This window comes from Lonchura striata, chromosome 11 (genome assembly GCF_046129695.1).
Source record: "Lonchura striata isolate bLonStr1 chromosome 11, bLonStr1.mat, whole genome shotgun sequence".
Taxonomy (NCBI): Eukaryota; Metazoa; Chordata; class Aves; order Passeriformes; family Estrildidae; genus Lonchura; species Lonchura striata.
Window position 1 is genome coordinate 10137232 of NC_134613.1, and position 27934 is coordinate 10165165.

At 39.3% G+C, this 27934-nt stretch overlaps 1 protein-coding gene across 1 annotated transcript in view; it reads left to right on the forward strand.

Annotated features, from left to right (window-relative positions):
- Positions 1-27934, forward strand: part of THSD4 (thrombospondin type 1 domain containing 4) — a 244824-nt gene that overhangs the window by 88627 nt on the left and 128263 nt on the right. The window contains exon 7 of the mRNA XM_077785884.1: positions 21538-21674. Coding sequence (XP_077642010.1) covers positions 21538-21674 — 137 coding nt within the window. The remainder of the gene's footprint in view (positions 1-21537; positions 21675-27934) is intronic.

Here is a 27934-nt window from a genome sequence, read left to right on the forward strand (position 1 = left end):
TACGAATTTAAGATCTTGAACATGTGGAGTATCTGCTGAACATGATCTTGTTTTAGATCCAGAGTGGAGATTTTAATGCCTTAATGCTTCTAATAAATCACCAGTTGAAATGATGAGTTTACTTCATAGAAAGACGTGAATTGCTCCTTGCTGCTTCTTCCAAGAGTTGCCTCACTTATTCTGAATTTGGAAACTTTTCGAGTGGGCTGGAAGTGCTTTCTGAATTGCTAGATTACCCATGTATACAGGCCAGATCAGGATTCATTTATTTCTAAAACTGTTGTATATTTATGCTAAGTTGTTTGTCTGGGAGGTTTGCTCTCTGCTGCCTTTAGTTTATTGTTGGGGTCCTGCATGTGTCCTTCTGCTCCCATTTCCATGTGCACCCTTCTTCTGAAGGAATCAGTTCATATAGAGGAGTGGAAACTTCTGTGAAACCAGTGACCTACATACAAGTGATGATGGGCTCAGAGTCTAAGAATGTGAGCTGTGAGCAGTAAACATTTTGTGGGATGCTGATATTGTCCCTGAGTGCTTAAAGTCTTTCAATGTAGATGTCTTTCCAAGGGCCAGATAAAATAGGTAAATTTTAAGCACAGTTTAGAGCCTCTGTTATTTTTGGTGTAGAAGTTGGTTGCTAACCAAGTCTTCTACAATCACAGAATCATTTAAGTTGAAAAAGGTCATTAGGATCATGAAGTCCATATTAAACTAGTCACAAATACAGAAACAAAATAAATTCAGTGCAAGAAAAATTTGTGTTTTTCAAAAGAAATTGACTGGTAGAGAAAAGTGGTTAATTCACAGAATTTCAAAGGCTATTGCAAAGGGACAGCTCTTAAAGAAAAGAAACTAAATAAATACTCAAAAATGTGGTTTAATTATGCAGTAATTCTTCTTATTGAGAAACACAATAGAAGAAAAAGGGTCACTGAGTCACATATTGTTTGCAAGCTCTAGAAGAGCAATGCATGAAGCGATGTAAAACAGAAGAATGGGAAGAAATTGAGCAAGATTTTGGGGAAGAAGAGTTAACTTTGCCATGTGATTCAGCATAAAGAACTGCAGGAACAAGAAAGAGTGGGTGGGAGCTGTCATCCTTATTGGGGCCATTTGCTTCTGGATTACCTTGGACAATCAACATGATCTCTGTGAGCTTCAGCAGATGGAAATAGGCAAAAACCAAGCTGAAACATTTGTGGTCACTTCTCTGCAATTTCTACAGCAATCTACCAAAAAGAAAAGAGAAAAAAGCTGAGCCTTCCAGCATCCCAACAACAAAGCCAAGTGCCACTCAAATGTTTCTTATTGCCCCTCTCTGTAGGTCCCTTTAGTCAGGTAAATATTCCAGATAAATGAGGGACTGTTAACATTCTAGTAATATGTATGCAGAAATACAATTACAGAATCAGAGTCTAAAAATGAAACAGCAAATAAGTCAGTGCTACTTATTTCAGGATTTTAGGCTACTGCTCCCAAGAACTAGATGTGAGGTCTACAGGCTACCATTAAAACACAGAACTCTCAAAGTGGACTCACTCATATTGTCTCAGAAAATATCCACAGGCTTGCTGGCTGACTGACTTACTGGAAATCTTTTTTTGATCTGCAGACTTTCTGAACTTCAATAAATGAAATAATAGGAGTCATGTGTTGCAAAAAACCAGCACAGTTGGTCCTACTACTGACTTCATGGTAGTCAGTGGGAATTTTGTCATTCTACCTTTTTCCACCACATGATGGTGGAAGATTATTTTTATGGTGCTCAGATCTGTTCATCTTCAGGAGAGAAAATTGTATGAGGCTGTGGTCCTGTATGGAATACAGGCTGGGAGAGCTGGTGGTTCATTAGTGTGGGTGTATATGTTTAACTTTGTACAGTATCTGCCAGCCAGCAGCAAAATCTGGCAGATCATTAACATAAATCCCAGAAAATAGAATTACTGGAATGTTGATGATACTACCTGACTGGCAGTACAGTGGATTCCAGCTCTGCTTTAACAGCATGTTATCAGTGGGCATTACCCAGCTAATTGGAAATGTGCACTCCTGGTACATATAGAACCAAGGAAACCAATGGTATTTGACTTTTCACTTCTGTAAGAAAATATGGTTTAAAGAAGCACATTGTATGAACAGATTTCTGTGGAGTTTGATTATATGTAACTTGTTCAAATGGTAATCTAGGAAAGCAATGAATGAAAAATTACAGTAAAAACACCTAGTTTTGCATCATCACAATTTCCATTTATTCTCTGATATATATTTAATATATAGAGTTGATTATGAACTGTAATCTAATTTACTTATATTTCTTGCTTTGAAATTGTGTAAACAGTTTTTTTGTTCAAACATTTCAAATCTTCATGTACTTGCATAACACAGAAAAAAAAAATTTCTATAATTTTGGTTTTCTCAATTTTCTGAAATTTCAAGTGGATGAAAATCTTAGTTATTTCCAGAAGTAGTTTATTTTAGTAACTCAGACCAAATTTTCTGTGTTAGTTTTTTTCCCAAGAATTGTTATATTGATAATTGTGAAAACACACGATTCTAATATATAATAGATTATTATGAAAATTTACTGTCCTGTATTTATCTCCACAAAAATAAGTGTGAGGAATGAGGTCAGTAGCTACACAGAAGCCAATACATGCTTCTTAATGGGAATAACAGGCAGTGTTTACACTGCATTTATTCCCAGGCAGACCTGATGCTCTGTGTCTGTCCACATCTTCCTCGTTTTCTGGTTCAAGCTCTCCTTGTAACAGCTCTGTGTGTGAGCTGGAACTGTGCTGGGAAACTGCCCTGGCTGTTCCTAGGGACATCAAATGCTTCTTTGACATTTCCCATTAGAACAAAAAGAAAAAAAAAAAAAATATACTGTCACCTGCTGAACTGGGTTAGAACAGTGACATCCCAGCACCCCAAGGTTGAGGCTTTCTAGTTTTCTTGCCAGCTCTGGATGTCCAGATGGTTGGCAATGACTCGGCAGCAGGACTGTGGTATTTGTGGCTGGAGTGCAGAAGTCCTGCTGGGGGACTCTGGCTGTCTTTGGTGTGAGGCTCACTGAGAGTGGGCTGGGGAGAATTTCCATCAGTGGAAGAGCCTGCAGAGGACAGGTGCTGTGGCAGTGCTGCCCAGCTGCTCTGGCTGTGTTTGGCTGTAGCTCCAGCGCTGGGGATGAAGGTTTAAACTCACCTGATGTCAGCACATCCCTCAGCTGATGGTGCTCGTTGGGCTGCAGTGGAGGAGAGCACAGAGGGGTTCTTCAGCACTTTCATCCTTGGGGCTTAAATTTCCTGTCAGTCACGTGGAAGTCTGTGAAATGAGGCTTTTTCAGTCCTAACAAGGTTCTGCTTTTCTGTGCTTCAAAACTGCAATGGGACATGGTCACCTTGGGGAAGCCCCGGGACCAGGCAGGTGTGTGAAGATGAGGATGGAGAGGCATTGCAAAGAGTCTAGGATCTCTTGCAGATCCTGTGCCAAATCCAACAATCCTTACCTCAAATGATTTCAACCACTTGAATTTCAGATTTTTCCTTTTATTTCAGTAGGTGTCTCTCCCCTGAGCAAGGACTATGTGATTATTTGCTGGATTTGATTTCCTCCAATGCTAATTTCTCAATCAGCTTTGATAGTCACCTACCAGTTTTGGAGGAAGGAATGCTCTCATCCTTTCGTTGTTGAATCTAGTCACATGAAGAACCTAAATACAAACAGATGTCCATTTTTAAAAAGTCAGCATATTGCTGAAATTTAATATTTTTGTTAGCGTCACTGACAGAGATTTTATTGCAGAACACTCAATCTCTGGTTTGTATTCAAACAATATTAAGAGATTATTGCTCTACTAAAATTTGGAGGGTTTTCAGTAAGATCATTCTGCTGTATTTATTTATTTATTTATTTAGTGTCCTGACTGGCAGAAACTGGAATTACAGAGTTCCTTTGGCTACTGCTGCTCACCTTGGGGAATGGGGTGGGGTGAGTGGCTTGTGCTCTGTCTCTGCCTTTCCTCTTGCACAGAGGAGGAGGCAGCTGTGCTGAACCATGGCCTCCTTTGTATCCTGTATAGGAAGCAAGAAGATTTCAATCAGGTCTCAGGAGCAGAACCAAGGGATTTCTTTGTGGAGGGTGGTGGCTCAATGAAGTGTCTTGGCAGTGCAAGGGGATATGCATAGGGACAGGGTTCCTGTTCCAGAGCAGGAGCACAGGGAAAGCGTGAGCAAATGGAACCATGAAAAAAGTCCAAATTCTTTCAGGTATACAGGGTCATTAGCTACAATTCAGCTAAGCAATATCTAAATACTTCAAGTGTGGGTGAATCTGAGTGGGTCCAAACCAACACGTTTGTTTTCATGTATGCAATTTAGCTTGCTGAGGTGATTATCCACCACAATGACATTTGAGTAGCTCCTCTTAAAAATCAGTGAGAGTTATCTAGAAAATTGTTTTCAGTGATTTCTCAGCATGTTTGCAGCATCCTCATTAAAAAAAAAAATTAAAGTTTTTTCAAGTGATAACAGCTAAGTTGGAAACTTTAACTTAAAAATGTCAAAGGTCTTATTGTCTGGGGACAGCAGCTTTTGCTGCATAAATCTGCATTTAGCCAGATGGAAAGTTCTTTTGGTTGGCTGGGTCAACACATTTAGCCCTTGTGTGCCTCAAGTTCTGTTTTCATTTGGGGCGGGAGCTGGGAACACAGAGAAGATGCAGCATATACAGGAAGAAGGTGAACTTTCTAAATTAAAAGCTTTGGCTTTCTTTACTAGATTAAAACATTATGTTGATGGAAACAGCATACATTAGTCACTGGGAAATTAAAGAAGATATTTGAAGTATGTTGGATCTGTTCTGCGAAAATCAGTTCAGAAGTTGTCAGTGGATCAAGTCTCCTTGGGGTTATTGCAGGAATACTGGAAAAAATCCAGTTTAAAATGAAGTCAGATTATACTTGCAGTAATATCCAAACTATGGGGTTTGCTTTTCTTGCCTGAAACAGCTGCAGATAGAATTGATGCTGTGTCTGCTGGCTGAAGATGGACATTTGTGTGCAGTGCTCCTTGTTAGGAATTCTTCTTTTTAAAAAACAAGAAGACCCAGATGCCATTTTTTGTTGAGCTTTCTCAATTTGAATATTGTCTGAGCATAAATCTGCTTTAATCACAGTGATATCTTGTTGGATATGATGCTAATCAATATTAGGGAGCGGGAGACTCCATTTGGCTCTTTTCACAGTACTTTGTGAGCATCCCAGAAATTATGGGAGTACTTCTGGAAAAAAAGGAAGTTTTATCCTGATTTTGTGGTTTGTAATTTATAGAACATGTCTGGTTACTATTTTGTTCAATGCAATAAAGCAAGTCTTAGTTATGGCAGGATTTAATATGAAGCATTCTGCCTAAAATGCTGTTTATTCTATCCATCATCCTGAAGCCATGAAAGGAGAAGCTAAATGTCATGATTAATTTAATTCTTACAATCATAAATGAGTTTTCAGTTGAAAAACTGATGAGAAAAACTTCTATCTTAGCAATGCTGTAAGCATTTGGGGAATTTCTCTGAAACCAGCTTGACAACTTCCAGTGGAAATACAGAAGAAAAATACAGTTAATTGCTCATCTTTGCTGTTAGCTATTTGATCTAAACTAAGCATATTGAATCATATATAACCAGCAGACATCCTTCTTCCCATTCCCAGTCCTGCCGTGGTGTGCCAAGCCACACGTCAGTACCATCAGCACTCCATCCACAATCACCACCCTCGTCGAAGGGATGCTCTTGCAGTGGAAATACAATATTAGCTCAAGATTTGCTTTCTGACTCCAGTTGTCTTCTAACATGCTTAGCTCGGTTGAAATGCATTTCATTCACATCTCATTCCTATAAACCATCTTGTTGTCTTTTGAGGGACTCACAGTCAATGTTGAAGAGATTCTCAGGGAATTTTTTCTGCCTGTATTTGCTGCCTGCTGCAGAATGGAATCATGGCCTTTGCTCATAGAGGTCTTTGCAAATGGAAATGGACATCAAGAATCAGTGAAAGAATTTGACCAAACACATACAGACTGGACATGCAAGAGAGTTGGAAAATATTTAGAAGATAAATAAGTTTAAATAAATATATGTATTGTAAAATGCAAATTAATACCTGCACATTTGCATTTATTTTTTTCTGAACTTTATATGGATATGTCTGTCTGTAGGTCCAACCATCTGCATTTCTGTTGTGTAGTTTAAAACCAACATGATTGACCTTAGTTGCTGTGAACTAACTTGTTAGTATAAAGTCTAGTTTTGGAAATGGAGAGACAGCTGAGGTAAGAGTCTTCTGTGCTGTAGAAGTATTGAGAGAAAGAATTGGAATCTGAACTGAAATTCACTATTAAGAGGATTGATCTGGTGTAAGAAATACCAGCTAGAGTACCAGGGCTGTGTATAGCAGGTTTTTCATCCCATGAAACAAGCTGTGCTACTTCACATTATTTACTTCATGGCATAACCTAAAGCTTAGAAGGTTTTCCAGTCAGGATAAAAGGAGAAACAGTTTTCTTGATGCATCTGTGCACCCCAAGGCAGTGCAAATTTCTGGATCAAGCCCTCATGTGCACTGGAGATGTTCTAATGTTAAACATCATATACTGCACTGTCTGTGGCTGATACCTGTCTACAGTAATTCCCAGCTGTAACTAATACATCTTCCTATTTAATACAGTTCATAGGAAAAGACCTCCATATGTTTTGAATTCTCTTGCATCTTCACTGGAGTTCTCAAGAGTATGCTGTTAATTTAATATATGATTTTGTTCCATATTTGTATCTTGTGTAACCTGGTCAATATACAGGCAACAAACTTGGAATAGCTGAAGTGTTAGTGTATGTAAGGTTTATTTAGTAAAATGCTTGATAGGGTCAATGTCCTTGGCTGTATTGTAAGAAGCTCAGTGGGCTATTAGAGAGCCACAAAATTCAAAATATTTATTTCATCAGTAATCTCCTTCTCAGAATCTATCTCAATAGGTCATTTGCTTGGCAACATCTCTTGTTCCATAATTATTAATTCCAGAAGAATAACAGTTAATGTAGCTTGAGATCTCCTGTGTTTTCCTCTGTCTCTCTGTTTTCTTTTAAAGGCACAGGGGTTGTACTAGTACAATGAGGCTGTTCCCTTGCAGGGACAGGGCAGTGCCAGTTCATGTCTGTGCTCCTGTTTCCCTGCCAAGCATCTTGGAGTTTAGGAAAATGCCAAATAAAAGAGAGTATTGAACAAGGATGGATATTTAATTGCTTTTACAGGTCTGGATATTGAATCACAGTGCAAAACCCTCTTGTGTTTCTTGTTAAAAGAAGTGGATTTTTCCCCCAAATCCATGATTATGCACTATGGATTGGGCATCATATTGAGCAGGCTGCTTACAGGACTTAACCAGCTTATTTTCACCAGAGGAGCAGGCAATATTTCAGAAAGGGGGAGGGTGAGCTGCTGAAAGCTTGAGTGTGCATATATAGTTTTATAGTGTTTGAGCCAGTACAGAATGGTTTCAATGGAAAATGGATAATCGTTAACATCAGCTTTTGTACAGCTGCTTTTTGGCTAAAAGAGAGGTATTTTAAAGTCTGAGAGTGTGATCCATTATTTTTCACAACAGTGTTTTGCTGAAGTTTCCCCTCTTTTCCCCTCAGATTCTTTAGTTAATAAGGCTACCTCTGCTGTTCCAGCCCAGTTTCTTCCTCTGAAAGGTCTGTACCAGGTGAACCCTAAATCACAAACTGTGCTTGCCCTTTGTTTTTGGATAATATTTGTGAATAGCTTACATATTTGGCTGCAGTCTTACTGCGAGACTTGAAAGGATTTCTGCATTACTGTGTTGCACTGAATCCAACTTGAGATAGGGGCAGAGAGAAGAGCTTTAGCAAATTTTAAGGGAGCTGTAGTGATGTCCCTCTTTCTGTGCTATGTTAGCAAGCATTAATTGATACAGACATTTAAAAATCACCCGCACAATTAAACATTCATTCCCTCTCCCCTCTAATTGCTTTGGGAAGAATGAATGTAACTAGGCTGGACATGGTTTATTAATTTAGCTTTCCTGAGGGTTTGGAAACTTTTTTGCTATGTCCCAGTCTCCAGTAAAATTCAGTATTGTTTTGTGTGGAGTAGCCTGGCTGCATAGACACAAAGCTATAGGCTAATCTGCCTCACACCATCATTTTAAGGTGATTATAAATGTAATACCTTAAAGTTAATTTTCAGAAGAGTGAGTAATTTTATTGTTTCAGGTCTTTGGAAGGGTTTAGATACTTTCACACAGAGGTAATTGTTGGTTATTGTGGTATGGAAAGGAAAAAGTGAAGCATTATCTGCATTGCCTCCTGTTGATAGTAACAAGTCTTACCTTCAAGAGAAGGAGTTTCTAGTTTTTAAGGCTCTATTTAACTACTATGTGATCATCCTGATATTTTCATTATTACAGATTCATGGTTTGACCTCCAGAATCCAATTAAGACATTTATTGTGACATAGTTCAAGGGGCAAATCTTAGGTTGGTAGAAGCTAAGGTGTTTCAGGGTATGTGAGATAATTGAAGCAGTCACAGCACATGCCATTACAGAAACCTTTAAATCAACAGCCTGAAACCTAGATATGTTTGATGTTTTCTAGGCATTTGAGGTAGCAGTTACTCTCTGGGATGCTTTTGGTGTAATATTTAAGATAACAGGTGATAACATTTTTACAAATATTTTAAAGTGTTACATTAGTTTTACTGTGTTGGACTCAGGGCTGTACATTGATCAGGCTGTAGATACTTTCCATGTATAACTGTGGGGACAGAAAATGATGCACTTTTATTATGCTTTCTGCAGTCCAGAATGAGAGGTAGAATTTGCAAGACTGTGAAATTTCACAATTTATTGCTTTCCAGAGGAAAAAACTAACCTATTGGAAATATTTTTACAATTAAAACTTTATGTTCCTTGGTCCAATTCTCTGGGACAGAGTCCACAGAGGTGCAAGAAAATCTTCCTTATTTATCATTTTGAATCTGAACATCTGTGTATCTAGGACTGCACTTGAGCATTGACATTTCTTTGGGGAAAAGCTGCAGAGAGAGGTTTGTTCATGCAGAAACTGTTTGTATGAATGGTAACAGTTTCCTTGATGGGGAACAGCAGTATCTGAACAGTTCTCACATGACAGCAAATATATTTTGAGCAAAAGGACTGCTGTGTCTATTATAACTAGGCACTGTGGAAGGAGACATAAGTCAATAAATAAAGATAGGAAGGCTTGTGTGCTCTGTAAGATCTGAGTTTAGGAAATGGAGCCCTTTAGAACAGCACAGTTTGTGCTTGTTCAGTTTGTCCAGTTCCAGTTTTCAGTGGTGGAGATTCTGCCATTTCTGAAAACAAATGGTGCTTAGTTATTCCTTTCAGTGGAAGACTTCTGTGAATTGTAATATTTCATGGTACAGTTTTGGCCTATTACCTCCTGTCTGTTCAACAGCACACATAGGAAGACTTCTATTCCCTTTTGTATTTTATCTCTGCCTAGAGACTGTAATGCCTTCTGGTTTTTCAAAACACTACTATTATTTGAATCTTCCCTCTTTAGCTATGCTTAGTAAAGCGCTGGTCTCTCACTATCTCCTCTGAATTGTCTTCTCATGGCCCATCAGGAGTGGACAGTGCTGCCCTGAATGTTGCTCTCTGCTGTGATTTGCACATTGCCTTCTGGTTACAGTGTTTGCTTTTCTTTTTTTAAGTTCACACCTTCAGTGCCTCACATTAAATGGCACCCACTGTCACTGCTCCGGATTCCTTGTAGAATCACTGCTTCTCCATTAGTTTTTTTAGTCTGTGTTTGTGCAGGTGGTTGTTTTGTCACAAGTGTAGGATATCATACCAATCCCTATTATATTTCATCCTGCCTTTTCAGACCCTTTCCCCAAGCTGTCAGCATATTTTTTGAGCTCTAATCCTTCCCTCCAGTATTGCTGCCTTTCCCAGCTTGGTGTTACCTGTGAATCTCTCTTGCTATCACATGATCTGCCTCATGCATGAATACCTAAGCTGGAGCTGTATTTGTGAAAGATCTTGCAGATTCTTATTCAGTAGGTACCAAAATTGAACCAGTGAATTACTGAGTAGTAATTAGGAAGTAGTTTTCAAAACAACTTTACACATCCCTTATAGTAACTTCCAGATGTGATTTTTCACTGAAGTGTCAGACACCTTTGAAAAGCCAAGCTAAATCACAGCACTGCTTCTCCTGCATGCAGAGCCTGTTTGTAGAAGGAAATTAAAGGGGTTTGACAACATTTTTATCTTGGCACCTCCACACTGATTTCTACTGCTGTGCTCGGAGGAGTGGGATGTAGAGTGATGCCACAGATGAATACAGGAGAGACAGAGCCTAGTTTCACAGGACAGAATTCTCAATGTGAAAACACAGACACCCGTTTTCCCCTTGGCTGAGAGAGATGCAGAAGATGAGATAACTTGAGCTTTGTTGTTCTGCAGTAAGAGCATGGAGGCTCCAAGTGCTGCAGTCAGAGCTGGTGGAGCCCAGCTGCCAGCATCAGGGAGCAAAGCTGCCTCCCAGTGCCATCCAGTTAGACTTTCCCTGAGAAAAGATAATTGAGTTGGTGCCTTTCAGTTTTCTGCAGGAGTCTTTACATCAAACAATCAAGGCATGCAAAGATGGAAAACCCAGAACAAAATTAGAAGCAAAGTTGCTAAGAAATCTGGAGTCTTATCAATGATGATTATAGCTTTTATATAAGAATAGTCTTAAAAATGAAATGTAATGTGAAACACAAAGTTTAGGGTTTTATCTGCTACCAGAAAGGAAGCAGCTTTCAAGTTAGCTGACTGAGCTCCAGGTCACTGGCATCCTACTGAAAACATTGCTCTAATGAACATTCATGTTTTAAACTGATGTTTATGAGAGTGAAGGAAATAAATATCTTTGAGTATGTAAATAAAAGCACAGAATGTTTTAAGTAATCCTTAAGAATTTATTTGCCTATTAAAGGACTGTGGCAAGAGGCCATGGAAATACAGTTAGGACATTTTAGACCAAATAATAGCTATATTAATATTTAAATGAGGGTAAGTCTTCTTTATTATTTCAGAAACAGTCCTCACCCCACAGTAGTATTTTTTTAATCTTAAGGCAATGTGTAAATGTATAAGGCTCAGTCAGAACATATTGATAAGTGTTTCCCAAGGGACAGTGACCGTGAGTCTGGGGCTGACTTTGAGCTGCTGCTTGTTTCTTAATTCATTCTTTCTGCTGTGGCTCCTCGGTGGTAATAACTTGGTGTTGTTCCAGAGAAAAGATTCTTCAGTTACAAACCTTCCAGCAAAGGAGTTTAGTCTTTTTTCTTGCTTTTCACATTGATCCATGTGTATTCTGTGTATAACAAGTATAAAACAAGTAGTAGATAGTAGATCTTACGTCTGTGTTCATCAAAGTGGCCATGTTCATGTCAGCATAGAAGACTGTAAATGATGAGGTTATCAATCAGAGGGGTATGAAATGAGTCCAGGAACTGGATTTTTGGGGGTGGGGAAGCATTTCTAAGTGACTGCTTCCTCTGGAGATAGCAAGAAAAAAGAGGCAGGGAATGACAAGGATTTTTGTGAGTTTATCCAAAATTATTTCTCTGGGAAATTTTGGTAAAATCAGTCTGTTTAAGGAAACAAAAAAAAAAACAACAAAAAAACAAAACAAAACAAAACAAAAAAGCAGATTGAGATAACCAAAAACATTATTATTATTGTCTCTGAATTGTGCAATTAAAGTAAAATGAAAGTTGATTTCTATATACAATGATTTTCAAAATGTTGTGTCATTATTTCTTGTAAATAATGATGTAAAAATATTTATTTTTAAAGACAAAATGTTAGGTTTCTTGGCCCCTAGCTAAATAACTCAGAAAAGTATAACTTCAGAAAGCATTTAGACTTTAATTCAAACTCTACAGCTCAGAGCAAGTTTTGTTTAAAAAAGAAAATAAAGATTTTTTTTTTTTTTTTTGCCAATCATGTAACAAAGTGAGAGCTGGCTCATTTTGTGTGGGAGCTGATATTGAGAGACAGCAGCATTGTGCTCCCTCCTTTCCCTGCTGTCACTTTTGGCTGCTTGGTCCTTCTTTATCTTCATAGTAAAGAAAGCTTAGGGAGCACTTCAGTGAGGAGGGCATGGAGAAGAGTGTGCCATCCATTTACGTGAGGCAAGGCTTTCTGTGGAGCCTTGTTTGGAGTTTGATTAAATACTAGAGATTTGAGTATTATGGTCTATTCATGATAGGCATTACTTTGGGAGTTTTTAGTGTTCATGTGTAGAATTCATGTTTTAATAGGAGAGGGACTTCTAATACATTTAATTTTAAATATGCTTCCTTAAGAGATGACTGAAAGCTTTTGTCTGGAATGCTGCTGGGGGAATCACAAGCCTAAACTTGAATCTCCTTTCTTGCCATCTACCTTTGGCATTTATTATTCTGAAGTGTGACATGAAGTCCTCCAGCAGTAGAACAGATATGAATAAAATTGACCAAGCTTGCTGTGGAAAGTCTGAAGGCAGAATTTGAAGGTTCATTTTAAAGTTGCCAAAATACTGATTTATATCATTTAACATTATTTGACGTTCCAGGTTTTTGGGGCTACTAGTGTGCTGATGGAGATAAAATCACATTTCAAATTACAGATCTGGATGCAAGCTGAGATTCCAGAGGCCAATAAGATTTTAATACAGACAAACAGAAATAGGCAGTTCTTTCCACTTGTAAAGACACACAGAAAGCAGTATCAAGTTCCTTCCAGAACATCCCAAGCTAAGAGCAATTGGGAATGATAGCTCTCAGTGTCCCTCAGGAAGTGGTCAGCACTTCAGGGGATGGAGCATGTTCTGGTACTTTTCCAGATGAGAAGTTGCACTGTATGTAGCAGGTTTACTTCTCTGATTAGTGCCAGTATAAATAAATATATATATCTGGCCAGCAAATGAGATTATTTAGACTAGTTGTATTATTTGTCCTCTGTAATTTTGGCTATAATAGTATGTTTCCTAAATATTTTATTTTAAATAAAATCTGTATAATATACTGCAAGAAAGGGCATCTTTCATGAAATCCTATTAGTTTGATGATATTATTTATTGATTTATTTGATTTATTGATACAGTTTTAACTATTGTTGAATATAAACAGAAACAAAATGTTTTGAGCTCAAGAAATTGCTATTTGGTTTTCTTCTACTTACCTAGTCACACCTTAATAATTCTGATCTAAACTCTGAGAAACCTCACCAGAAGTGCAGTCCCCGTGAAGCTGCCATCCCCTGCCTGTGCTGAGGGCCAGAGAGGGCAGCTCTGTGTGGCTGCTGTGCACTCTGGAAAGTGTAAGTGATGGCTTGTAAACCAGATAAACGCCTTTAAAAAGAGCTTTCACTGATGGAGAACTTTGATCTGTTTGCATGGGCCTGTGGAGACATCCAGTGGCCACTGGCTGACAGATGGTTGTCTCTGGATTGTGACTGCAGACACATGAAAGGCTGATGTGAAAAAATGCATTTTTAGGAGTTAGGGTTTTTTTTCTCCCTTCAATTCAGAAAGGAGTTCCAGATGTAACACAGTAAAAACTGAGGTCTGTAGAAGAAACAAAATTACCTGGTTATGTCATTTAAAGGGGGTCTGGCCAGGAGCCTCTGTTAAACATTTAACTTGTGGCAGCTGTACTGAAGCCAGCAGTACTTACTGGTCAGGTGCCCATGTGAGCCACTCAGCTGAGTGCTTTGCTGCACTGAAATTTCATAGAAGCACATCAAACTGAAATATTTTGCTGATTTTCACACATCCAACTGATTAAGAGAGACTCATATGCATGTGGTTTTATGAATTACTTGTTTCTAGTTGATTTCTTTTAATTGCATTGAATAATAATAAAAGTTCCAGTTACTTTTAATGAATGACAGCAAATCTCTAAGATATTATTAATAGTTTTTTAATGACAGAGGTACTTGGGAGGAATGGAGACACCAGGGAAATTGAAGTAAATTACAATGTTTGCAAATTTCTTATTGCCTTAAACACTAATTATGAAGACAAGTTCATAGAACATTGTGGCCTTTCAGAAATATCCTGTTCACTGAAGAGTAAAAAAAAAAAAAAAACAGTGATATATTCAGGTAAAGGTGAGGAATTTGTTGGGATGGTATCTTCCTTTTAGGCTTCATGCTTTTTAAAATGTATAAGCACATTCATTATAAAAGTCTGATTTTTTTTTTTTTCATTTAATATCAAAACCCCAGTGCAGACAGTATTTCAAATATATATTAAATTGTTGAGACAAGGTAAAGTAATAAACATCTTTATTATATGAGAAAATGAAAAGTGGAAGTAGGAAAAAAAAAGGGCAATGTTTTTCCATCACTGGAATGAAGAATGGAAAATGTTTTTAGAAAAAAATATCTGAACCAGAGTAATAAAACTTTATAAGAAGTTAACAAAACTGAGAGGGACAAAGAAAAAAAATAAACACGACCTTTTCTGGTTATTGTCAGGAGATGTTCCCAGACCTAATAAGGACAAAGTATCAAAAGAGGCTCAAATAAAACAGACCACATCACATTACTATTTCTTTTGGAGAGCCCAGATGTAGTTACATGATAATTATTTCCTGGAAAATGTTTGCATATTGTTATTTAGAAATCTGGCATATGATAACAGCTGTAAAAAGCATTATTCCTCTGGCCACCTCAAAAACTTGTAACTGTCCATCAGTGAAAAACCAGCCTAATTTGGGATCAGTTTTCTGTCATGAACCTTATAGACTCCTAAACTGCAGAGCCTGAGCTCATGCTCCAGTCTGATAACTAAGCTCACATAGTCTATTAGCCTGAACAGGGAAATCTTAAATAAAGTAGCTCTGCTTTCTTGAAGGCTTTTGTAGAGGATGTGGTGTGTTTCGTGTGCATTTTCCTTTGTATAGGAAGCTGTGTAAACTGGTTTGGTAGTACACCAGCACTTGCCATTCTCCACAGGGGATCGCTGCTGGCTCCGTGTGCAGTGGTCACATTGAGCTCTTCCTGGCCTGGTGTAGACTCTAGAGTGGAGCTGCCAGCTGCCAGCCACAGCAGTGTGTGAAAGCACCAGACTTCTGCTGTTGTGTACTGGACCTGTCTTTGCTCCCTCGTGTGTGCATGTGTCTTGAAGCACATCCTGTATGAAAAGCAAATCTTGAAGGGGCTTTAAAGACCATGTAATTCCAACTCCCCTGCTGTGGGCAGGGTCTTCTTTCACTAGACCAGGTTGTTCAGAGTCCCATCCAGTCTGAGCTCTAACACTTCCAGGAATGGGGCATCTGCAGCTTCTCTGGGCAGCCTGTGCCAGGGCTCACCACTCTCACGGGGACTAATGTCGGTCACCTGCGTGTCTATTGCTGAAATCCCACCCAATCTCAGCATTGATAAGCTTTAATTAAAGGTAATGTTACATGGATTGACATAAGCACATCTCTTAAAAGTTTTTCCTGTTCTGCTATGCTTCATTACACTTCCTGTAAAGCAGATTGATTGTTTTTATCATGAGTAAATACTGAATTACAGTCCATGGCAAGTTGGGCCCTGAAAATTGAGCTGTGCAGAGACAACTTGTTCCTGGAACAATTGCTTCTGACACATCATGGGTGAGTGTATCTTGGCTTGTGATGGAGAAGCACTGAAGTTGACTTTACAAGGCAGTTTGCACACAGAATGAAGCCTAATTTAAATTTGGTTAATCTCATAATGTAGTATTAACATGATTGTGATATTTGCTTGCCAAGAGTGTGCATGCCACTTCTGTGTGGGCACCCTCAAGGCACGTTTCTCAAATTTCACAGCTTGTTATTAACTATTTTTAGCTGTTTAGGCAAACTTACAAAAACTGACAAATGGTAAAAGCATTCTGTAATGTTCTGTGGAGAACTAGAACTGCTATGTAGATAACAACAGGGAGTCTGGCTCTCACATTAAATTAAGATTTGTACTAAGGAACCATCAAGGAGGTTTTGTATATTCCAGTTCCTACCTCATGGCCTGAGGAACGTAAAATTCCTTTGTTGTATCGTTTATTCTGATTGCACCTACAGCCAGCATTATCTGTGGCAGGAGATTTAATGTGCGTGCTGTGAGGGGCAGTACGTGCTCCAAGCAGCTTGAAGTCTTTGGAGCTGAGACAGAAAGGAAGAATATGGTACATTCTTTAAGGACAGTCAGTGTCATTTAGTTCACTGATAGTTCCATTCTTATTTGATTTGGGTATTATTTCCTGGAGTTTTTTGGTCTGTGGCTATTTTTAATTTCCCTTTGAACAACTGAATACATTATTTATCAAAGGTATTGTGTAATGCTTTTTCTTCTGACATTCTTTTTCCTAAGAATATCACTAGATTGCAGTTCTGTGCACTGGCAAGCTGCCTGCCAAGCTCTTTCTGTATCCCTTCAAGCTCAATCACAGCCTGGCCTCCTTATCCACCATGCCCATGTGCCTCTCCACAGCCTTTCCTTGGGCGGGGGCTTGCTGAGGATGGCAGAACACGTTGGAAAAGGAAGCTGAAGGAGGGGAGGAGCTGACATGAAGTACAAAAGTCCTCCCACACACTCGGTGGTGTGCAGGTGGAGGGTCAGGAGGCAGAAGGCCTGGCTGGAGAGTGGGACATGGGGGCTGTGCTATGCTGAGAGATTCTGGTTGTGTGGAAGGTGGAGTGCGTGTGGTTCAGGGTCACCACACCGGGGACCGGCCATGGTGACCGGCTGTGGTGTCCAGCCGTGGTGTCCAGCCGTGGTGACCAGCCGTGGTGACCAGCCGTGGTGACCAGCCATGGTGACTGGCTGTGGCATCCAGCCCCGGTGTCCAGCCCCAGTGACCAGCCATGGTGACCAGCCGTGGTGACCGACTGTAGTGTCCAGCCCTGGTGACCAGCCCCGGTGTCCAGCCCCGGTGACCTGCTGTGGTGTCCAGCCCCGGTGTCCAGCCCCGGTGTCCAGCCCCAGTGTCCAGCCCTGGTGACCAGCCCCGGTGTCCAGCCCCGGTGACCGGCTGTGGTGTCCAGCCCCAGTGTCCAGCCCCGGTGTCCAGCCCCGGTGACCAGCCCCGGTGACCAGCCGTGGGCTGTGCCAGCCCTGTCCAGCCCAGGGGAGGTGGCTGGAGCTGGGGGACTGTGCATCCCACCGTGCTGCTCCAGGGCCCCTCAGCATGGCACTGGGACAGGCCAGCACAGTGCTAAGATGTGAAAAATGCTCTTTCTCGCTGACATGCAAACAGGTCTATTCACAAACTCATGCAAGTAAGAAATGTTTCTGAATGTTTCTGTCTTCCTGCCTTGTTCTGCCGTGGGTGGGGTGTTTTGTGAGGGCTTTGATTACACTTTAGCGTGAGGAAGGCGCGGGTGAGGGGCGGGCGCGCAGCGGGGCTGGCTCGCGCCGGGCAGCGGCGGAGGGCGCGCGCGGCCGTCGCTGGGTCCGCGGCGGCCATCGGCTCCCTCAGGGACGAACTCCCGGGGAGCGGCTGGACCCGGGCCGGGAACAAGAGAAGAACGTGTTCAGTTGCAGGGAGTTTTCGCTTGTTTTACTCTCTCCCGGGAGTTTTAGAACGAGCGTGTGCAGTTGCAGGGAGTTTTCGCTTGTTCTCGCTCTCCCGGGAGTTTTCTCTCGGGCCGCGCCGCCTTTGGCCCGCGCTCGGTGCTGGTCTCGCCTCATGGCGGGCACACGGCCGGGACCTCGGGCCGGCAGCGTGTCGTGGGCGCGGATACGCCAATGCTTTCCCTGTCGTGGGGTTAAAAGATCAGGGCTGGTTCTTGACTGTTAGCCTGTGAATCCCGGTGGAGGGCAGACAGACACTTCTCCCTTGCTCTCTTTGATTCCCAGCGGCGTGCGGCTGCCGTCCCCTCTGCAGGGCCTGAGGAGAGGCCTCAGCCCCAAATGCTGCTGGAGACACAGTTTGAACTCCAGCCACTGGTTGTAGTGTGATGCACATAAATTACTCCTTCCCCTTTGAAAAATGTGTGGATACGTATTTTTCTCATCAATCCTCTACTGCACTGAAATCTGCAATGAAATGTGTTGTTACTTGTGATTTAAGTTTGGTCAGTAAAACCAGTCTTAGGAGAATGGTGGAAAGTTTTCACTGCAATGTGTGCTGTGTGATGTGCAGTTTTGGAAGGTGAAGTCTTTGTGTTCTTACTGGGGGCGTGGAAGGCAGTAGAACTGTGCTGTAGTTCTGCTTTAGCATGCCTGGCTCTTATTCCTCCTAGGGAAAGGTGGAAGGTAAGTTTCAACAGAGAACTTGGGAAAAAACCAACTCCTGAGGCTTGCAGTTTGGAGAAGACCAGAATGTCCCTGAGGTACTTAAGGATAGTTTGGTAAGCATGTTTTAAGGAAAGTACTAATTTGTTGATTTAGATACTTTTTCAGTCTGTAAAATGAAAACCAAACATTACATGTTATCAAGATTTTTCACTAAAGGCACCTTCAGTTAAATCAATAATTAGTGTGTCTGGCAGAACCTGTGTGGCAACATTAAACTTCACCCAAGTTCACTATTTAATTAGGTGGGATAAGGTGAGACTTTGCACAAAGACTTGGTTATGCTAAGGTAAGCATGCAAATAAACAACGAATACACTAGGAGGACATGTTAAACGGTACTTGTGTAATTAATTGTCCTAGAAACTTCAAAAGAACTGAGTTGGTTTTTTTTTTGTGGAATGTGTCTTGCTGCCAGCTAGTTGGGAAGATATATACTTTTGTGAAGTGTAGGATAAACTGACATGGGAATCAAAAATGTGACCTGTGTGGAATCAGTTGCCTCACAGCTCTTTGTTTAATTGACATCTTATGTCCAGTTGCCAAGCCAGTAGTGTATCTTGACCTACCACCTAAACTGTAAAACCTCAGGAGTTGTGGCAGAACACAGGGTAAGGGAGGTTTTTCTATTAGTGTGGTATCTTGTTCTACATGGGAATTCTAAAATGTGTTGGTTCTGCTGTAATTTCTGCATCTTACACAATAATACATAATGCTTACATAAAATTCTTATGGGAAATGCCTGTCATTCAGCAGGGACAATTCAGTTTACAGATTTTGCTCTTTGGAGACTATATGCCTAGTCAAGGCAGTACTTTACAGGTACTCATCAAAAGAATCTGAATATTGAAGGCCAGAGGGTAATAGGGCATGTTTGTTTTTAAAGCCTGATTTGTTTGTGGTCAGAGACAGTGACTGTTCTAATACTTCTTTTTGTATGACTGGGAACAAAGTTCCTGATGAGAAAGAATGAAACACAGAAATAATGAAATGGGAATTATATTTTTACACAGCAAGTAATCTCAGCCTGCTTGGGGTTGTTACTTAGCTGCATTAGCAATGCAGTAGGCTGACCTGTCGCAGCAGAAGTGAAGGAGAGAGATCCAGGAAAAAATACCATGCTCCAACAGGTAATTTTTTCATCTCCAAGTACCACTAAACTTGCAACTGGCATCTAGAAGGCCAGCTAATAATTTAAATAACAAATATTTTAAAGTATCAAAACTATGGGGGAGATGGTGAGAGGAAAAATATGGGAACGTGAGGCTTCAGGATACTGAACTTAAGGGAACAAACACAGATGATAAAGACATTTCAGAAACCCTAAATAGCTTGTTTGACTTGATTTTAGAGAATGGAAAGATAAGAAAATGTACTCTCCAGAGGTGCTGCTTGATTGCTTTGTGTGTTATGAAAATAGGACACTTTCAGACAGAGAAAAGGACAAGTTGACTTAAATTGTAATGAATCTCTGAAACTGGGTTATATTTATTTGAGAACTCTGAATATAGTTATGTGTGAAGTGATGAAGCTACTAAGAATAAAGCTCAGTTTATCGTTAGACTTGACTGTTACACTTGTAGATTGAACTGCAGGAAATGCCTCAGTTTGGGATGGTTTTTTTTTGTTTTGTTTTGGTTTTTTTGGGGGGTGGGGGAGTTGGATTTTTTTTTTTGTAATAACTAAATGAAGTCATTGGAATCATAAGCTGGTGAATTTAAAAAATGTCATCCATTGGCCAATGGATGAATGACCTAGTTGAACATGGCATGCCTGGCTTCTGCAAAAAACCCAAACTCGGTAAACAGATGTTTGACCTCTCTTAAAATTCGTGGATGTTTTTGTGGATTTTATCAGAAGATTGCCAGACACAGTACATGATGTATATGTGTGGCAGTTAAATGAGTTCAGCTGTATGAGGCAAAATGGAGGATACAGAATTGTTCTGCATTAATCCTATGTCTGCATAGGGGGTAACTGAAGTTACCCCCTGAAAACAGTTGTTTAATATATATTTGAAGTGATTGCTTTTATTTATTTTGGCTTTTTGTTATGTCTTAGCTGAAGATTCAAAAATACACTGAAGTCAAGTAGAAAATCTTTTGAACACAATGTTTTAGCATTAGATGAGGGCATATAGATTAAATAGGTGTCCTTTGACACACAGATTAAATAGTAGGTATCAGCTTCAGTATAGGGGATGAGCTGAAGTGAGAGGAATTTCAGTTCATTATTGTGGCAGCAATGAAAGTATTGTCATAAAAGAGGATTTCTGTTTGGACCTCGCTGCCACTGAGTATCAACATTACTCTCGGTTGGAAAGAAACTGAAGATACTGTTATGTCAGTTAGCAAATGGGGTAATAAGCTGAGAGCAACTCTGACATGACAGATGATTTGCAACAGAAAGGCTACACAAATGTGTTAACAAACCTGATAACATAAGATGTGGGGACTGTTAGACTCTATCTTCTCAAGGAACAGATTTTCACAGGAGAAGATAACATTTCTTGCTTCTTGTCTCCTGTGTTCCTCTCACCTAGAGTTTAGTGGACTGATTTCCTCTTGGTTCTTGCATGTTAGCAGAAATCACAGGGTTTTTAATGATAATGAATTTTATACATTTTTGAAAATGAAATTTAGTGGAATAGAATGTAAGAGTTGAGGGTTTTTTTAGTGGAATACCCACTAAAGTGTAACTTGTAAAAATGAAGAGAAAAAACAATGGAATTTAAAAAAATGTGCATCTCTCTTGTTTAGAATGTATCTCAGTGCTGGATGTTTGTATGCCTAATGGACCTGAACAGACTGGGGACTATAAGTGAGCCTGATTTGGTGCACATCCTTCTGATTATGGTGTAATTTGTCTGGCACTCAAGAGTTATGAAATGCCATAACATGTTACTAGGCTTTAAGAAGACAGCTGGGCAATGTGTTTAAGGAACTAAAAGTACTCTTGGTCATTTAGGGAAGTGACATTTGTCAACAATCGAGGTACTGTTTACATTGTCATAAGGTGTGCTGGAATGCTTACCTTGGAGCTGGTTCATTTGATGTGGTCACTTATAATGCATTGTTTGCATACTTGTTTCTTCCCCTCAGACCTTACTGCTCGTTTAAGGAGCTTTTCCTTTTGCGATCTCCTGCTGTGCTCTTTGTAACGGGGCCTTGCATTGTGTCCACAGTGAAGGGGAGTCAGAAGTGCGAGCTGAACTGCCGGGCCATCGGCTACCGATTCTACGTGCGCCAGGCGGAGACCGTGATCGACGGCACGCCCTGCGACCCCAACGGCACGGCCATCTGTGTGGCAGGGCAGTGCAAGGTAAGGCAGGGCTGCCTCAGCTGCCCAAACCTGGCCAATGCTGGCTTCAGCTTGCTTCTTCTTCACAATTTTGTTTTTATTAAAGTAGATGTGAAAAACATTAGCTGTTATTATTACAGGTTGGGTGATTTCCTAACTAACGTGTGTATTTACTGAGAACAAATTAAGGAGTGCTGAAGGGATGGATTCAGGAGGTGTTTTAGCCACAATTAAGGTGTCTGGCAATGAGTTTTTTCCACATATTTTGCTTTCTACAGAAGAGGTTCTTTGAAAGAACCAGAACAAAAAGATTGAAAGCTTAAATAAGAACAAAATACAATATCTTTCTTTGATTCAGTTTTAGAGTGGAGATATTTTTCAGAGTCTGCAACAGAATGGTTTCTTTGGATTGCCTTATAGCTGCTTGTAGTCTAACTTTTCTGATTGGGCCACATTTGCCTCAGGTCTTACTGACTTTCACTCAGCACTGATTTCTCTTAGAGAGCAATTGAGTGGCTGCTTTTCATGGGTTCAGAAAGAGCTGCTGTGTTGACTTTTTGCACTCTGCTGTGTAGATTCCATTTGCAATGAATAAATACAGTTTTTTGCAAGATGGTAGCAATCTTAAACAAAATGTTACAGTGTTTAGAAGAAAAAATTGTAATCTTTCAAGTAAGGTTAGTGAAAGAAATAAATTCCTAGTGAGGGGCACTTGATGCTTGGCTGATGTTTCCTATATATGTTGGCAAAAGCTGCAGAAGCGGCTCAGATGTGACTCATGAACTCAAATAGTGAGAGGTCATGTTCAGTTTAAATAGTTGGTTTGCCAGGGGAAATCACTGATGAATACAGCCTTGTCCTCTGCATGTCCCAGTTCCTCTTACTTGTGCACATCTGGACAATGCCATGTTTGTCCCTGTTCTGTGTTTCTTAGTGCAAGCAAAGCCATAGCTTTGAATTGCCTTTGTACAGGTTAGATCTGGGTGAAGTTGGTTGTGCTTTAAAGCTTTCATTGATCTCAAACTAATTCAGCAAGGGCCAGAAACTTGTTTTAATTGCATTTCTGATCTATGACTCATAAAACTGATGAGTTGTGTCTAACAAATGCATGGTCTCTATCACCCTCTGTTGGACATTCTTTTACATTACCAGAACAATAATATCCTTGTGTTACAAACCATTATTTATATTGTTCCCAGGACCATTGTTTTTGGTTAGTATTTTCAGCCTACCTTATCTTTAAGAGGAAAAAAAATGGAAAATGTTGATATAATAAAAATCACTCAGAAATATAGTAAAAAAATATGATATATGAGATGAAATAGTCCTTTAAATAGCTTGAAGTGAAAATACCCAAAAATTAGGGTATTTCATCATAAGACTATATTTCTGTGTAAGTTTGGTTTTCTGCACACTTGAACAATATTATTTCTGATGGATTTTTTTAAGTGAACAAATGTTTTCATTGATAGTCCTATTGAGTTCCACTTCTGTTTTTTAATAGTTTTTATTTGGTGCAGGTTTTATTTCAGCAGGTTATTCCTAACACATATGCTTGGAATGTGTTTCAGTATTATTGAGTAGATGCTGTTTTTGTAAATACATTTGCTACTTCTCTTCCAACCCTACATTTTAACAGTGCTATTAAATTAAAGAGTGACTGCCAATGGAACTTCCTTCAGCTTGCTATTTAGTCAGAAGTGTCAGGTTTTTTCCCTTCAAGTTTTTTTTTTTTTTTTTTTTTTTCTTCTTTTGTGTGAAATGAGTGTATCCTTATAATTTTTCTGGAGACAGTGGGTTGGTCCTACTCAGTAACTTTTAATCTTAGAAGAAAAATTGAGAGAGAATACTGAGGAGACTTTAATAAACAAGGTATGAGAAAAGAATGTTCTTAATAATTTTGACCTTGCCCATAGATTGAGAAACTGCCTCTAGGGCAGAGTGTTGCATGTGTTTTTACATGTGTCTGGGACACTCCCACTCAGAGAAGTCGTCCCAGTACCGGGGCAGGTGTGAGCACCGACTCGAAGTAGTTTTGGAGACCGAAATGTTACCTGGGAGCTGTGAAGAAAATTGGTTTTGCAGAGATGTCGGTTACCACGCGGGGGCGCGCTTTACAAGGGATCATTGAGCATTTCACCCAAAATTCTGTTTGAGTGCGGGCTGTAGCTACCTCCAAAAGGTGCGTGAAACAACTATTTTCTGTCTCCTGGTATTACATTTTCTCTTGCAATGTAGTTCTTTTTCATCTTCCAGCGAACTGCTGACATTAATAGAAAAATATCTAAGCAGTTTTAAAATGCACACTGGAACTTAAGTAGCAAAATGATTGATAATAGAGATTTTACCTGCCTAATACAAAAATAGTGCATCAGATATTGAAAAGCCTGCAAACTATCTAGGGAGGTAATTTGTGTCAGCTATAGGAAGCCTAGCCAACCATGCTTAAATGTGAAAAACCTATGATTACAATAGAACATTCTCTCCTCCTTTCTGCTTTTTCATAGATACCATTGTAATTTCTTGGCTGTTGGAAATAGGACTCTTCATTGTTTCTCTTCATAATGACTTGCTAATGCCAAGCTCTGCATTGTGGAACACCTGCCAGGCATTAATAAGATGTTAATGGAAGAAACAGGTTCCTGGGAGCTAAGATACAACTGCTTATTGCCACTTCTTCCCTCTGTTTGAGTAGTTTTTGTTAAATGTTTTACAGAGTGAACCTCTGTGAGGTTTCTTGGCCACATGCTCTATAAAGTCTTGTATCCTTCTGTCATTTATGAAGCAACAATGAAATTTTTTGGTATATGATCTTTGACCATGACCTAATTTGTTTCTGATAGTTGGATACACAGGAGCAGCAACCACCACGTGTAGAACCAGTGAAAAGATAACTCTGCTGACTTTGAAATGATGTGAAATCTGGTGGTAGGTGGTTGTGAGTAGCAAATATTCCAGTTCAGACAAAATGACTAAGCACTGGATCTGTATATTTGTTCTTTTCCTATTGTCTAGCAGCCTCGTGTGAGAAGACCTCACAATCTAAAGGATGGAGCTCCTCACTCTTCCATGGAGCTGCTGCCTGAATCTATAGTTCTGCATCTTCAGTTTTGCTATAAACGATCCTGTACAACAGACCTTATCAGGTTCACATGTTGCTTACAATGCATTTAACATTTGAAAAAAATGAAGCCCAAACCAAACAAAATGGTATTACAAAATATCTTCATTCTAAAAGGTTTTTAACTGCTTTTATATGTGCCACATATATAGCATGTGTCTTGGGAAAGGTTTGTTTTGCTTCAGTTTGAAGCAAAAGTAGGTGCTGAAGTGCAGCATAGAATGGCTAATCTAGATTCTGGTTCTCTCTGTGCTCCACACTCTGTTCTCCTGTCAAATGTGCTCAGTAATGTCTATCCTGCCTATCAGAAGCAGCTTGAGATACAGCAAAGTAATAGAGAGTTGTGTACCTTTATTTTGTTCTTATTTCTGCAATTTTTAAAACAATAATATTTCAGGTGTGGTTGTCTTTATAAAAAGGTAGAATGTAATCCTTATCTGCAGTATGCCTTTGTAGATTGGCTGACAGTAGAAAATACATCCCAGCTATGAGCTTAATTGTGTCACTAGAGAAATTGTTCTGAAATGCTGTTATCTCTAATGATTAAGTGACACAATTAGGGAATTTTATTATCCTTGAGTTATGCTTCTCTTTGAACTAGTTTGAAAATGATAAATCCAAAGTAAATCTGAGAAAAATCTGAAGTATTCAAGAATGCTGGGGATAGCAGTGGAGTAGAAAATAAAATCTTGCATGTTGTTGGGCCTTGATTTTTTCTTAAACAGTTTGATGTATATCAGATTGAAAGTGAAGTCGGGTGAATAATTGATGAATAATTAATTATTTCTTAGCTTGGAATAATTAAATCACTCCAGTTTAGTTTTAAACAAACAAGATAAAGTCCTGTGGTACAGTGGTATAAAAGGAGGCTGGGAATGTTAATGAAGAAACATTCAGTAATTCACCAATCCCTTCACACAGTTGTTCATAAAAAAACCTGAACTCATGATCACTGATTTTTTTCTGAAATACTGGCTTTCTGTGATGGAGAAATTAAGTGTAGACAAGAAAAAAGGAGTTTGGATAAAAATAGAAAATAAATATGGTCTCAGCTGTTCCTTTTTCTCAGTCCATTGCCAAGTATTCATGGATGCACTCTAACAAAACAAGCTATGTTAGCCCATAGGAACACAGGTTGCTTCACTGTCCTGCAGTCACAAAAGAGGAAACCAATGAAGAGCTGTGTACTCTGTATCATGGGGGAGGTACAGGGTTTGATGTCATGTCTTTTATACAGAAATTACTAAGATGTAGTTAATGCCTTTTAAGTAACTACTGGAATCAAACCTGATTTGTGTTACATTACAGCAGTTCAAAGAAAAAAAAAAAAAACAACAAGAAATTCCAGCCAGTTGAAATACATTTGATTTCAATGAATGTATGGGAAAGCAGTTGTAAAAGAAAGTAATGTAGCTAGTGCAAGACCCCTCTTCTGAGGTTAAATAGCAAAAGGAAACAAAGCAATTTAGATTTTATTGTAAAGGAACAAAGAGGGGTGCAGCAGAAGTAAAGTTCTGAAACTCACATTTAAGGGATCTGTTAAACACCTGGACAAGCAAGCAGTGGAGAGAAAGCTATTAAGAAAGGGTCTGGCTGCATAAGTATTCATTCTTGTTCTCCTATTTAGAAGAGGAATGAAAACTTTGCAATTACTCCTGCATATAAATGATACCTTTTGCTGTTAATTGGTTGAATTATATTTCTCATCCTAGAAGTGTTCAAGCCATTTGACTTTCAGCATCGCATTGTGGTGGTTAGCTTGGAACTCCCAAAAAGGGCTTATAGATTCCTCTCTGCAGAATGCTTAAAAAGATCCTTAGTTAGCTGCCTGAAAGTAGACATTGCCAGCAGACCCCTTCAGACAGGTGTTAACATGGGAGCATCTGAATTTGTCTTTCTGACCATGTGTTCTAAGGCAGTAGAGGCTCTGAATGGGCAGAATCAGCTTTATACCATTTACCCAGAGAAATTCTGGAAAGGGGAACTCACTTACTGGGGAAGTAGGGTTATGTCATGCACAAAAATAAAAATGAAGAAGTTCTTCTTGAATTTATTGTTGTTTGCTAATGTTTATACCAGAAGACTGTCACTGTAAACAGTCAAAAATTATGTTATCATAATAAATATAAGAGCAAGGGGAATAAAAAAGAATTGTACAGTATTAGAGCAGGCTTGTATATCACATATTTAATGACAATTCTCCTTTGGTTGTGTACTTACTCTCTCCTTGCTTGCATGGTGTCTGTTACTAGAATTTGACCTGCAGTTGAGTTGGAATGTGCAGTAAAACTTTTAAGTTACTATACATTAAAAAAAATGACGTATGTATGCTAGAGACAGCTCATTAGCAGATTGATGTGTTCTCATGGCAGGTGGGGTCATGAAGTAGAAGGGGGGCTATTTATGAACATTTGTGAGGAAAAATGAAGGCTTTCATGTGTGAGGATTTATGAGGTAAGTGCTAAAACAATAATTGAAGCAATAAATGGAATTAGTATTTCATTTTAATTTGATTTGTTTTGTTACTTTCTCTGTCACTTTCAATCCATGCTGCCTCCTGTGATGTCCATGGTCTGGGTGTCAGGCTTTTTTCTTTGTTTGCACTTGTACTCCCTTGTGCTAGCAGTGTTAGCTTTGTTGACTAGTGATATTTCAGGCCTCACCTAAAAGTCAGAGTTCTTAGAAATACAGTATGGAAGTGTATTTACTGCTAAAGGTTTGTTAATCTCTCTCTCTTTTTTTGTTTGTTTGTTTGTTTGTTTGTTTAATACTCTTATACTTGGTGACAGGTGAGTACTAGTAGTATTTAAATTATTGTTATCACTGATGATATGAAAATTTTACTACAATGCAGTAGTTTCAGGAACTTCAGAATTGAGGCACTAAGACTTTTTCTTTGTTAATTATAATAAACTATCAGAAGCAAATAACCCAGAAGTATTAGTGAAAATAGAGGAAGTTTTAGAAAGCGATGACAGTGCAGCAAAATGTTGTCTGACCTAAGCTGATTTTTATCAAGGAGCCAAAGAGTAAGTTAATGCTTAATTTTGTTTTGATGACTTTTAGGAGCAAATTGAAAATGCTAATAGCTGTAACAGAATATTCCAAAATACCTATTCTTTAGTCAGGAAACCGAAACAGCAATCTTGGAAATCTACAG